This window comes from Gymnoscopelus microlampas (genome assembly GCF_963454915.1).
Source record: "Gymnoscopelus microlampas genome assembly, chromosome: 15".
Classification (NCBI taxonomy): Eukaryota; Metazoa; Chordata; class Actinopteri; order Myctophiformes; family Myctophidae; genus Gymnoscopelus; species Gymnoscopelus microlampas.
Genome location: NC_139952.1, coordinates 37,078,149 through 37,092,636, shown reverse-complemented (window position 1 = coordinate 37,092,636; position 14,488 = coordinate 37,078,149). Strand labels below are relative to the sequence as shown.

The 14,488-nt window shown below is 44.3% G+C and overlaps 1 protein-coding gene across 4 annotated transcripts in view; it reads right to left on the bottom strand.

Annotated features, from left to right (window-relative positions):
* col14a1b (collagen, type XIV, alpha 1b) overlaps positions 1 to 14,488 on the bottom strand; it is a 163,739-nt gene that overhangs the window by 88,052 nt on the left and 61,199 nt on the right. For all 4 annotated transcript variants that reach the window (XM_084080851.1, XM_084080852.1, XM_084080853.1 and 1 more), the window contains 5 exons: positions 13,802 to 13,963; positions 10,756 to 10,922; positions 9,665 to 9,791; positions 6,991 to 7,136; positions 3,559 to 3,688 (listed from right to left, as the gene is read on the bottom strand). In XM_084080851.1, the coding sequence (XP_083936977.1) occupies positions 3,559 to 3,688; positions 6,991 to 7,136; positions 9,665 to 9,791; positions 10,756 to 10,922; positions 13,802 to 13,963 (732 nt within the window). The remainder of the gene's footprint in view (positions 1 to 3,558; positions 3,689 to 6,990; positions 7,137 to 9,664; positions 9,792 to 10,755; positions 10,923 to 13,801; positions 13,964 to 14,488) is intronic.

Here is a 14,488-nt window from a genome sequence, read left to right as displayed (position 1 = left end):
ACTTTTATGGGAATTATTGGAAAGCAAAAAAGGAGGCCAATTTCCAGAACCTTTCCGCGCTTGACAAAATGATTACTTTTACTTCAGAACTTCATATATTCTTTCCTTTCGCCTACAGTAATGAGAAATGAGCTCTTTATGTTACAGAGATGAGACTGGAGATAGACAAGTCCATTGCCTTTCGTGACTTCCACCTGAGGGAAGATGGACGTAATTTCATCGTAATATATCGACAGTGTGAATAAATTGGACACATGCTCTATTCATTTAAACCAATTACTGCCACTTGTTTAATCTCCAGCCTGACAAAATAACAGTTTACCTAATTGTTTCCAGACTGTGTTTGCTACAGTAGGTCTACAGATGTCAGATGGTGCAGCATTATCAGTAAGCTGTAGCTGCATCCTGATGTACTGCTTGGCAACTGAGACTCCCAGAATTCCAGAATAGTTTACATTTCGACGACTTGGAGCGCAAAGGGCGTACGTGAAGATTTTCATTGATTGTAATTATTAAAAACAACATTAAAAAAATATAATATATATAATATATATAAAAGAAAATACATTCCTTGTATCTGTATAAAGGTGTAGATTGCTTAAATATGTTGTTTTTGATTAAATAATAATCAATGAAAAGCTCTCCTGTAAAATTCGGAACATTTTACTTACGCCCTTTGCGCTGCAAGCCCTCGATTTATAGACAGGTTGTGTGTGTGTGTGTGTGTGTGTGTGTGTGTGTGTGTGTGTGTGTGTGTGTGTGTGTGTGTGTGTGTGTGTGTGTGTGTGTGTGTGTGTGTGTGTGGGGGGGGATGGATGGATGGATGGATGTTGCCATGCCCTGCTTGGCTGAACAAATGTATTGATTAATACAGACCTCTCAGGCATGCTGTCCCTCCCCTTGCCAGCGCACACTGCCAACCAAAGCACGCTCTCTCCCTCTGTGCCCTATCTGACCTGGATTCCTAGGGCTCTACCCTAGATGTTCCATGAACACATAAACATGCCTGGACTTACGCCTGTACCAACCTCAGTTCTTAGAAGTATCCTGCACAGATGGATGAATACAGGAATGAATGAACGAGTGAAGCATAGATAAGTATAGACGCTCCGGCTCAAAGCGCCTATGTCATACCAAGTTACAAAACAAGTCTAAACTTACAGATTCAACCCCCTCTAGCTCTTCAAAAGAGGTCTCATAAAACCTTAATTAGCGAGCTAGGTGGGGGCTGCCCTACCACGGCATCAAAAAAGAGAGAGAGAGAGAATAAAAAAAACATCCTCACAGTGAAACATAATTAGAAATGCTGAACCGCGCGAGTTGGCAGCCGGCGCCGTGCAATGTGCTTGGTGAAAGGCGCGTGCCAGGTCGCTTTTATTGGGGCTCAAAAGAACAGCGTGCCATGGCTTGAGAAAACACAACCTCATGCAGTTAACAAGTACCGTCAATGCAAGTTTGGTTAAAGTTTCATCTCCTTTTTTTCCCAGATTATTTTGGGGACAATGTGCATGTGCATGCATTTTCATGAACGTTGGCAATATGTGGGACGGACAGATGGACAGATAGACAGACCGATAGATGGAGCCAGAAACAGGATCAAAAGCGCACATTGTTAGATATAGGCTATGATTGCTGTCGGGCTTGTATCTCCATAATTCAACTTTTCATGTTTTTTGGCTATTTGCTATACCTGGACACATGCTTTTTACACACGTTTGGAAAGATTTTTCTGCGGCTTCCATAAATATTCAACCAATGAAAAGTATTAACAAGAGCTTGTGACTAAATATTAACTACAGTGCATCCATTGGAAAACAAGTTCTTTTTTTCCCTTTCGTGACCTATTTCGACCTATACAAGCTTTCCACACGACAGCGTCAATATGGTAATTGTTTACTTGAATTGAGAACGATTTAACCGCAAACATTTTTTAAATTATTTAGCAAATAGCCGATCTACAAGCTCACAATGCTTCGCCCGCAACACTCTCTGAGGGTGTAGATCTGCTATTTTTAGAAAAATGTAGCGTATCAGCGCTGTCCCGTCATTCCAGACGTGTCAGCCCAGCGCTGATACATACCGACAGCACGGGGAGCGCCAGTCAGCCGCAGAGTATATCGTCTCTGTCGGGTGGAAACCTCATTATGTCCAAAACTGTTACTTTTCAGAATTCAAATTCAAACACGGGAAAAGCAGCAGATCTACAAGTTGAAAACGTGTCGCTTCGCGCCGCGTTTCGAGCTTGCAGATCTGCTACTTTGATGCTTTCGCGTGACGCTTGTACTATGATCAAGTAGGGCGTTAATTTGCGAAAAAAAAACACAAAACGTTAGAATATGGAGATAAGAGGTTTCCGCCAGTCAGCCGCAGAGTATATGGAAACATGCCTGGCGGCTGGAGCGTTATCTTCAGAGAGCTCAACCCAACAGCCATGCAGGGTTTCCTGGAGCGCTGGCTCCAGTTCAGAGGGTCATAAAACCTCTGTGGCGAATTTGATGGAATTGAATTTTTATGAATGTTGTGGGGAATATATTTAAGTTTATACAACGCCACATTAGGTCTCACGCCGGAGGTGGGACTCTCGGGTGTGTGTGTGTGTGTGTGTGTGTGTGCGTGTGTGTGTGTGTACTTGTACTACTAATTGTGAGGACCAAATGTCCCCACAAGTATGGTAGAATCTAAGAAATAGACACTGGCCCTCATTTATCAATCAAGTGTACAAACCAGCTTAAATTCCAGCCCAGGAATTAGCTTACGCCCACGTGAGATTTATCAAGCAATTTGGTCTGTCCTTTGATAAATCTGACGGCTGAAAACGACCGTCATTTAAATAACACGCCCTTAAATATTCTCGAAATGCCCCGATTTCACACACATGCACCTACTTGCAAGCATTTTGGCACACTGTGGAAACGGCAGTCTTTCATGTATTCCATGATGGTACAATCTTTGTCAAGTAGGCTAGCAGCCTACATCAATGACACCAATCACATTGTCATGAATGGAATACGTTTGTATATTAATTTAACCCATTACTGACGTGCGCAGTGGGCGTTCGAGTTACACTAAAATAAAAAAAATCCCTGTGATTCACAGGCTGCCGTGCCGCCACGGCTACAGTATTTTCAGCTATTGTTAATGCTGTCCTAAAATGTTGATGTCCTCACAAGTATAGTAATACACGTGTGTGTGTGTGTGTGTGTGTGTGTGTGTGTGTGTGTGTGTGTGTGTGTGTGTGTGTGTGTGTGTGGGGGGGGTGTGTGTGGGCACGCATGCAGCAGTGGTGTCCAGAGACCCCCAGAGGTCCTTGAGGGGGTTCCAGGGGGTCCCCAGCAAAAGTAGTTAATGTAGCATCACAATCATTTAACCACTTTATCTATTTATATGTGGCATCTGCTATTTGTTAGGGGGAAAAAATATATATTGAAAATATTTGGAAGCTTTTGAATAATTTAGTATTTTTTAACCCAAATCTTCTCTTCTGGGTGTCCCTGGCACAAAACATTTTCAGAAGGGGGGGGGGTCAGGTACATATACATTTGGGGGTCCTTGACTTACAGGTAGTCTCCTGACTGGTCATGGGGTCGCTGGCCTCCTCTCCGTACATGGCGTAGACGGTCACTGTGTACTCCGTGTCTGGAGTCAAGCCCTCCAGCTCCACCTCGTTCACTGTGTCTGCAACCTTCACCTGAACGCACACAACACACACATATACACTTAAAGTATCTGTACAGTAAGTGTACACTATCTATGTATCTATTTTACAGTGTCTACGTATCTATGCATGTACAGCACGTATGCAGGTATCTATCTATTGTAGCGGGGCAAGGGGCATGGTGAGGGGCATGGTGATAAGGGCCATTCCATCTCATTGGCTCCAACCACTGCCACTAAGGCAGCCACTTAGAGTCTTCACACACCTGGACCCAGTCTCAAATCAAGGCTCAAGGCAGCAGAGTGTCTGTAGGCAGCAGGCAGGGTCAGTGTGAAGAGAGACCTTCGTCAGAGAAGGAGAACACTATATACTGTACTGTGAAAGTTTAGTTTGGTTTCCCAGAGAGGGACAGGGACTTTTAGTTGTTTTTTTCTGATGTACTTTTGGTTAATAAATGCCCCGGCCACTTGCCAGTGGGGACTGCAGCAACCTGTGTTTGCGTCTGTCACAAGCTCTCTCATATAGCCCTAGCCCGTTACACCATGTATCCATGTATCTTTGTATCTATGTATCTATACAGCTATCTACTGCAGGGCCGTAGGAACGGGGGGGGGGGGGGGGCGGGAGGGATTCGTCCCCCGTGGGCCGCGAACCGGTATTTGGGCCGCGAGGCCACGGGGAAAAAGAGGAGGAGAAAAAAAAGCCTCAAATGAGCTGTGTGAGCTGCTTGAAGGTGGAAGAGCGGCCCCACCCCCCCTCTACATTTTTTGGTACCGAATTAACCAACTTAAAGTAATAAAAAATAAAAATAAAAGGGGAATAACCGCGAAATAAAAGGGGAATTACCGCGAAAAACCCCCCAAAAAACGCGCGCGCGTGCATGTGTGGCGCTCGTGCATGTGGGCCGGTACAAATATATCCCCCAACTGGGAATGGCTTCCTACGGCGCTGATCTACTGTATGCAACTATCTACATTATGTATCATCAGAGTAATCAGATACTGTACTGTAGCTATCTGATTGTGTCTAACCACATACAAATCTAAGTGTAAACATAGCGGAGGCACAAAAATAGATGTATCCAAATGAATTCATAACAAGTGACTGACTTTAATCCAAAGTTTAAACAGGGTTTATGTATCAACAACAGTATCTATGCACATCATATACTGTATATTGGTATACGTATATGTACTGTATGTATCTATCTATCTATCCAAGTCTAGTCAGGCAGTGAAGACTGCTAGTAATGTGGATTCACCCTGAGAAATATAGACAGGCTGATTATTTATGAGTAATATTGCTATAACATTTTCAGTGATGAATTGTTGTTCCATATTTCAGCCAGCAGGGATGTGGGCTTCATCAGAGTGATGAAGTGCTTTTTGATGCAGTGCAAAAATAATAAATATGTTGATCAAAGCCCTGTGTTGCTGCCGAGCACACACACACACACGCGTGCGCTAACACACGCACACACACACGCACACACACACACGCACGTTAATTAAACTTAGAATGTTGACTCTCTGGGGTAAAATTTGCCTTTGAATCCCAAGGTTCTGTGTTTGATCCTGGGTAACTGATACTGGGCGCTTGGCGGTACTGTAGGTTTGGCGCTCCACCTCAACAATCCATCTCCCAGGGATTTACGACCTGCTTACTTACACTAAATTTATACTCTCGATGGTCCATTTTTACGCTACTATTAAGACTCTATATTTATATAGAGGGAGTATCTTTTATATACTTTGTTGTCGGATGAATAGCAAAAACACATTGTGAGCTTAAACTAGTAGATTGCCTATTTTCTGTTATTTCTGAAAAAGTATTTATTCATTATTGTATAATTGTTTTCACCTTGAATGACATGGCCAAAATAGGGACGCCAGGGTGAAAGTGGTTAACACGAGTCCTCTACCTCACCTACCAATTGTATGTTAGTTCTCTTGTTTGCATCTATTTTTGTTACACTGTCACTGACTCTGTGACATTTCGTTAAGGTTGACTTGACTCGCCTCGTCCCTGGCAGGCTCCCCCATGGCCCCTGTGGCGGCGAGGCATGACAGCGAGCTAGCGAGGTTCTGCCGACTGAGAGTGAGTTGTTGACTGTGGAGTTGCTGCCTCGCAGCCAGTTTTTATCCTCGGAGCTGGAACGCCGCCACCTTAATTCCGAGTGGAACTGGAACGCTTCCAAGCACACTCTGGGTTCCTTTCCAAACAGTTTCTTTTCCTGCTGCTCCTGTGCCTCGGTGGGAGTGACAGCCCGGGTAATAATGAGGCGTAATGCGATGGGGGACGCGGGAGTTTGGCTGTGCCATCCTGCGCCCGCTCTTCCTCGGCCTCATCTCCCCCCCACTCTCACTGATTTTCAGTGTTTATCAGTCAGGGAAACGGTCCACGGTGGCTCGCGTTTTGGATTTTGATGGACAGCTGACTGCTGGAGGCCGTCATTTTTTTTTTTCCTACTTTCGTCTGATCTCTGCGTGACACTACAATCGTCTCCCTCCCTCACTCACTTAGTCCTCCTCCTCTCTTGCAGTGGTGGAAGAAGTAATTTTTTTTTTTTTTTTTTTAAACTTTGTTTATTGGATTTTTCTGCAGCAGTATTCAGCATTAAAAAAACATAAGGTACAGAAAAGCTTTTTAAAGCAGCCAATAAAATACAACATTCCAATAGACACATTCAATTATCATAAGTATTTTTTACTTATACCACAATATAGAAATACTCCTGTATTCAAAATTTTACTAAGCACAAAAGCCTCACTGTTCTTCGGTTTTGTTTTCTCTCTCTCTCTCTCTCTCTCTGCTCCACCAGTTTCATCGTCTGTTTTTTATGCATCTCACTCTCCATCCGTCTCTCCCTCTCTGTTTACACGCTTGCACACATGTGTACGTGCGGTGGATTACAGAGTTTATTTCTCTTCATCGCCCGTCCTTCCTTATCTATCCTCCTCCTCTCATATTCCTCTCTCACGCTGAGTTCAGAGGACAGTGAGCCGCTGAGTGTATAATGGACTATGTACTGAATACATCACCCCAGCATCTCTCCCTCTCACTTTCTCAACCCCCCTGAACAAACACCTCTGCATCCTTTCACCTTCCCTTTCTCACCTTCTGCTAATAATGGTAATGAAATGTACTTATAAAGCGCTTACCGAAACAGGGCTACTACAAAGCACTTTACAATCAAGCAAGATAAAAATACAGCCATAGCAAAAAACAACAACATAAGTAAGTAAGAAATCTAAGAATAAAACCAACAGTGGGCATAGCACAGGCGATCGTAGAGCCACACCCTTCCTCCTCCCTCCCTCCCTCCCTCCTCTCACCTCCTTCTCGTCGGCGGGGTCTCCCTCAGTGAGCGGGGCGTAGAGGATCATGTACCCAGAAGCCCCGGCGGCGAACTTCCAGCGCACCCGCATGGTGCTGTGGGTGATGTCAAACAGCTGCAGGTCATTCACCATGGGAAGGGCCACTGGGAACACACACACACACACACACACACATTAAAGTAAAGTCAAACATGAGTAGAATAATATTCAGCATTGGCAGAGGCACGGACACAGATTAAGATCGAAGTAAAGCAACTTATTTCTAGATATAGCAAGTGTGCATTTGCACACACACACACACACACACACACACACACACACACACACACACACACACACACACACACACACACACACACACACACACACACACACACACACACACACACACACACACACACACACTCACACACACACACACACAGGGTTTCAGGTAGGTTACAGCTGCACAGGAGTTGAAAGTCAACCAAGCAGGTAATCTGTGTGACAGATGCTATTAGTCGCGTACGGCAAAGATGAGCCGAGCAAGGTAGAACAAACCAAAACAAATGCACAGATGTGGAAGCAATCTGCTTGACATAACCTACATGCACATTCTCTTCCCAAAATAGACACACTCACCTATACCCCCCCCCCCCACACACACACACACACACACACACACACACACACACACACACACACACACACTCTGTTGTTGACATTAGCCCTAGTGTAGCGTCAGCCAGACCCATTAACTTTGGCACAAGGTCGACGGGCTGCTTAGCATTCAGCCGTACCCGCCGTCATTCATCAGCTGACGGCGGGGGCTAAATGAGGTAAGTTATTCTCCCAGGCCGTACTGTAGGTTCACCCCTTCAAAGTTCAGGACAAAGCCCCAAGCGACTTCATCACATTTAGAACCACTAACCACAGGTGGGGACGGTCACAGCAAAAAAAGAAAGGAGGAGAAAAAAATGAAAGAAAAACAAAATCAGGCCAGGGCTGATCGATGCTTTGTCTTTCAATGCCAAAAGCCAGGATTTTGTGATCCATTACTCTCGGTATCTGGGCCTTCACAGTGATATATTATTTGGGAGTAGTATTAGACCCTTGAAATTACAGGTCCAACTACAACTGACCACAGGTCTACCATACAGCTGACTGGAGACCTGTTTGGCCCACAAATCTCTGTGTAATACAAATCCTTTTTTTTTTTTTACATTAACCACTTGAACCCTAGCATCCCTATTCTGTGGAACATTAACTGAAAATAGCAGATCTACCAGCTCACAAATAGCTTAGCTGAAACCACGTAAACATGGACTTCTCATGGTTGTGGTAATGATTCAATGTCAGAGCGTAATCTACCGGGGTTGTCAGACACAATCAGGAAGGATCAAATGACCGGCGCTGCTCCTCTCCAAAAGTTTAACTATTGTCTGCTTGAAGCGCCCAGAGCAACGCCGGGCGCCAAGAGCGCAGACAGTGCCAAGAGCGCTGAAGCGCAATGCCTCGGGCGCTGGAAAGAGCAGCGCACCGACCCGGGTTTACCATAGAAATACATGGCAGACAGATGCTGTCAGCTAAAACTAAAGCACTTTCTGTGGCCCCTTATGTGTTCAGCAAGTTTCAGGACAATCTGCCCATTAGATGGCGGCGGTAGAGGAAAGGCCATTGAGTCACCCAAATCCGTAGAGTTTATCATCTGGGGAGCATAAAGGTGCACGACAAATTAAATGCCAATCCAGGCAATAATTTTCTAAATATCTTGTTTGGGAGTATAGGGTTGGACAGACTCCTCTCCTCTCCCAATGGCGGATGCTTATACTTTGTGAGCTTGAAGGTCGACTATTTTCGGCAAGCGGCTCGGTCATGCGACGACATATCAGGCCTGGGTGTGTGTTTAGTCCACAGTCGGCCTCCAGCATTCAGTGGTCATATATGCTGCTATACCCCACTCCAGTGAGAACCGGGGACAGGGGACTGTGTGACAGTCCACCCCCGAGCCCTGTCTCCTCTCCCCCGGGAGAGTTGGGGTGGAGGCAGGGGCCTGTCACGGAACACAACCGGTTTTCACTGCTTCCACGACTTGTTGGTTATATATCCTTTTATTTAAGTTGAATTATATGCCATGTTCTTGCCAAATTATCATTATATAATAATATTACATATACAGCCGTAATAAAAATTAAAAAAAAATGATTTGCTACTTCTCCATCTCCGTGTCTGCTATTTGAGATATAAGTTGACATTTCTTTGGCTGAATGAGCTAATCCCCGCCTACTCTCTGATTGGCTAGCCTTCAGCTTTTAAAAGCTGAAGGCTAGAAACCGCTTTAAAAGGCTGCTTCAAGAATGAGGTCTAGGGAGAAAAAAAGCAAGCTTTTATAAGCCAATATAAACATTACAATGCTGATTTGCATAGAGATTACATTGAAGCTGATTAATTTATTAGCTTTTCTTTTTGGGGCTTTTTTTTATGCCTTTATTTGACAGGACAGTAGGCTGACAGGAAACGGGGAGAGAGAGATGGGGCGGGGTGACACACAGCAAAGATCATCGGGATCGGGAGTCGAACCCGCGACACACTGTCAAGCTGGATTACCAGCGTATGTGGTATGCGCCTGGACCACAAGGCCAGCGGGCACCCTTATTAGCTTTTCTTAGTGTGTAGGGGGCTTAATACTTACGCGTGGTAGCGCTCCCTCTCAGGGCCTCGCTGGCAGAGCTGCGGTAGACGGCGAACACGGCCACCTGGTACTCCGTCAGGGAGTTGAGGTAAGTCAGCATCACCGTGCTCACTGTGCCTTGGACCACCTGAAATCACAGATACATGTTAGATTCAGGTCAGAGCACTGTTTCCCGAACAGTGGGTCGGGACGCATGTTTGGGTAAATATTCCCGTTTATTTTTCGTTTCCTGCATTAGAAACAACAAATATATATATATTATTTCAAAAGATTTTGAAAAGTTAAAACAAAAAATCACAACTTTTCATCAATTAAAAACAATTGATTTTTTCATAAATACATTTTAAAAATCTAATAATTTCCATAAATACATTTTTTTTTTAAAGAAGTAGTGAAAATAGCAGATCCACAAGCTCACAACGTGTTGTGAGCTTGTGGATCTGCTATTTTCACTAGTTTGGGTCCCGGGCAAACGTCTAATTTCTCTTTTGGGTCTTGAGCTAAAAAGTTTTGGGAAGTCAGAGGACTTTACTTTTAATTCACTTGATAGGACTTGGTCATAAGTAATTTAGATACGTTTTTACAAAGTGGCACATTATGAATTTATTATATTATCTTACCCAGAGCAACATTGAGTGCAACAGTGGATTGGGTGAAACTAGGTCACCAACAAGCAAACAGTGGTGGGTAAAGAGAGCGAATAGGCAGGTACAGTAGACTAGAGTCAATATTATTGACCACAGAGTAATCTTATATAATAGCAAAGTGCTGTATGACACACTTTAGTTACTTATTTTCTTGCCGTGTACGGTAAATGCATTTAAAGTTACATAACTACAGAAAAATACAATTTAGCATGTGTGTGTGTGTGTGTGTGTGTGTGTGTGTGTGTGTGTGTGTGTGTGTGTGATGTATGAATCATCAGCATCCGTCAACCACAGTCGAGATAAAAGACAACCGGTCACGCCTCTCTGGTTCTCTACTGCATTAGTCAGATCTTGTCTATACATATTTATGTGTATCTCTATGCCTCCTCCAACAGTACTCTCTCATAACTCAGCCCAGTGCAGGCATGAGTCATATGATCTAACCTTCTCCTCCGGCTGTCCTCCGCTGCTGGCAGGGTAGTAGACCACGCGGTACTTCTCCACCGCGCCTGGCGCGTGGGTCCACGTCACCCGAAAACTGCGGGCCGTGATCTCAGAGGTCACCAGGTCGCGAGGAGGAGCCACGGCGCTCGCCGGCGGGGCGGTGTCACCTGTGGGAAGGAGAGAGAGAGACAGAGAGAGAGTGAGGCAGGGAAGTAGAGGGAGAGAAAGAAATGAGAACAGAGGGAAAGAAATGGGGGAGTTTGGGGAAGGAGGGAGAGACAAAAGTATGTGAGGTGGCGATGAGGGTAAAACAGGGGAAAGTCACTTTTTTCCACCCTCACAATTGCTGTGCTACTGCTGCACCACTGTAGCCTCACGTGGCCGGACTATCACTGCGTGGATATGAGTTGAGGTGCTTCTGTGAAGAAGTTTTTTTTCTAAGGGGCGGGAGCAAAAGAATGGCTCTGGACGCAATTGGTTATACCTACAACTAACTACCAATTACAGTTTCCCATATTTTAATACTGGGCCCTGATTGGTCACCCCAGACTTCGGGAGCAGGAAATGGATTCACAACGGAGCGGTGCCAGACCCAAAGCACAGGGGGCAATGTTTTTTTTTTGCACTGGCAAATTCGTCTGGTCCCAGGCTAGCACCACTGTTGCTCTGCCCCAAAAATGAGAGAAAAAATCACACCCTGTGTGAAGGAAGCGGTGCCTTTGGGGCGGGGCTTAACTCATTTCAGTTCGTCCCTATTGGTGGTCTGAGTCCACTTACCAAATTTGTACTTGGTAGCATGCTGCAAACTGGAATAATGGCTGTTTAAAGCCCAGCCAATGGGCAGACTGAGGGGGCGGGGCTTAAGTAATTACAGCTCGCCCCTATTGGTGGTTTTAGTCCATGTACAAAATTTGTACTCCGTAGCATGCTGCGAACGTGAGTTATGACATAACATACGCTGGGGGTCCCTGGACCCCTCTTTGATAACCAGTGGCACGTGTGGCCAATGAGAGGAGAGATGGCATAGGCAATCTCCAAGTCCGTGTGTGTGTGTGTGTGTGTGTGTGTGTATGTGTGTGTGCGTGTGTTTGTATGTGTTGCTTCTTTGCCGTGCTCATCCCGGGCTCATACGGACACACAGACACACAGACACGGAGTCAAAGCCAAGTGTAGAGCGGTTGGCACCGCTAAAAATCACACCCTGTGTGAAGGAAGCGGTGCCTTTGGGTCGGGGCTTAACTCATTTCAGTTCGTCCCTATTGGTGGTCTGAGTCCACTTACCAAATTTGTACTTGGTAGCATGCTGCAAACTGGAATAATGGCTGTTTAAAGCCCAGCCAATGGGAAGACAGAGGGGGCGGGGCTTCAGCAATTCATGCTCGTCCCTATAGAGCATCGCAGTTGCGCAGAATCCGGGTGCCGGAAGTAAATACTCAATGCATTTTTCCCATTGACTTTTCCAAAAATATTTATATCAATGAATTTAAGCCTAGAATCAAGCCATCCAGGATTCTGGTGAATCATGACCATAAAACCTTTTTTTCTGTGATTTTTTAAATTTTATATTTAATGATATGATATACTATGTTTAATAAATACCCTTTGTTTTGCCGTTTTCAAAAACGTTTTTTCACAGAATCAAACGTTGATTCACCAGGATCCTGGATAGCTTGATTCTAGGCTTAAATTAATTTATATAAATATTTTAGGAAAAGTCAATGGGAAAAATGCATTGAGTATTTACTTCCGGCAACTGGAAGTGGGCGGGAACTGCGACGCTCTATTGGTGGTCTACAGTCCACATACCAAATTTGGACTTGGTGGCATGCTGCAAACTGGAGTTATAGCTGTTTAAAATCCTGTGCTCATCCCGTGCTCATACGGGCGGACGGACATAACATACGCTGGGGGTCCCTGGACCCCTCTTTGATAACCAGTGGCACGTGTGGCCAATGAGTGGAGAGATGGCATAGGCAATCTCCAAGTCCGTGTGTGTGTCTGTGTGTGTGTGTGCGTGTGTTTGTATGTGTTGCTTGCTGACAGACAGACAGACAGACACGGAGTCAAAGTCAAATGTAGAGCGGTTGGCACCGCTAAAAAAAACATAGGGGTTGCTGATAACTTGAGGGATTTTGTTTTTACGCCGTGGCTCTGAAAGGGGTAGCCGTCTATCTGTGTGTCTGGACTGATCAATGCCAAAGTTCTTGTGCACACTGTCATTAGTCTAACGTAGAATCCCACTAATTGTTGTTATTATGTTTTTTAAATATTTAACTTTTCCTTTTTTTAACCACTTGAACGCCAGCATTTTCTGGGGGAAACATTAGCCAAAAATAGCTATGTGGGTGCTGAATTGCACCCCCTCCCCCCATTTTCTTTTTTCGACTTCCTTCCTGTTGTTAGTGCTATTTGGGCGTCCAGCTGGCCAGCGTCATGGACGAGCAGAGGGTGCGGAGAAGGCTTTTTTAAAGCCCAGGAGGCCGACCAAGTGTAAGTAACCACAGTTACCCATTAAGACCAGAAACACATCTGTGTAACCACTTAAACCATTATTTTATACTTTGGCTATTCAAAAATAGCAGATATACAAGCTCATAGTGCGGCACGAGTGCCGCACTATGAGCTTGTAGATCTGCTATTTTTTGAAAAATCATGAAAATGTGTGTAAATCTTTGCATGTATATATTTTTAAAGCGAATCTTTGCTTCTGGGGGTCTACAAATGTCTTCTAAATCAGCAGTTTTTTGAAAATAATGATGTTGCTATATATCAATGGTTCTCAAACTTTTTCATGTAGAGGGCCCTCCGAAATGACATGCAAATGAAAATGAAGCAAAGATTTGAGTTAAAAATGTCTGCAAAAAAAAAAGATATATATTCAAAGATTTGCACACATTTTCACGATATATTATTATATATATATATATATTATTATATATAATATATATATGTATTTTTTTGAATAGCCAAATTATCAAATAATGGTTAAAGTGATTACACAGATGCGTTCCTGGTCTTAATGGGCTAAGTACAATACCACACACACCTTTGAGGTCCTTGTCCAACTTCTCCACGCGTTCACAGATGGTCTTGGTGAGACCCTCCACGATGTCACCCATCACGCTGAAGTCGGCCACGTTGTACACGTGATCCTCCCGGGGAGCGGACGCTATGGCCTTCAACTCGTTCTCATCCGCGTTCTTCACACCTGGACGAGGAGGGGAGGGGATGGAGGGGAGTGATGAGAGAGAGAGGGGGGGGGGGTGAGAAAGGAGTAGATAAAAGAAAACAGAAACTTCCTATCTCCATATTATAACTTTTTGTGTTTTTTCACCCTACTTGATCATACTCATACAGCTTCACACAAAGGCATCAAAAGTAGCAGATCCACAAGCTCGAAGCGTGTTCTGAACTTGTAGATCTGCAACTTTGCTATCTTTTTATTTGAATCCTGCAGTTTTGGACATATGAGGTTTCCACCCGACAGACAGACGATATATAAGAAAGGGGGCGGGGGGGAGAGATGTTGTTTAGCAGGAAGAAAATAATGAAATGGGAGAGATTATTAAAATGCTCTTTAAATTCTTCTTTAAAAAAATAAAGCGTCTTAGGCAAATGCATTTGCAGGAATACAAATTAAATGCTAGACAGGACTTCACGTCAATGTCTTTGAAAACTGGATGATGTAATGGGTGTATGTATGGAGTGGGCGAGTCTATTTGCTGTATCACAT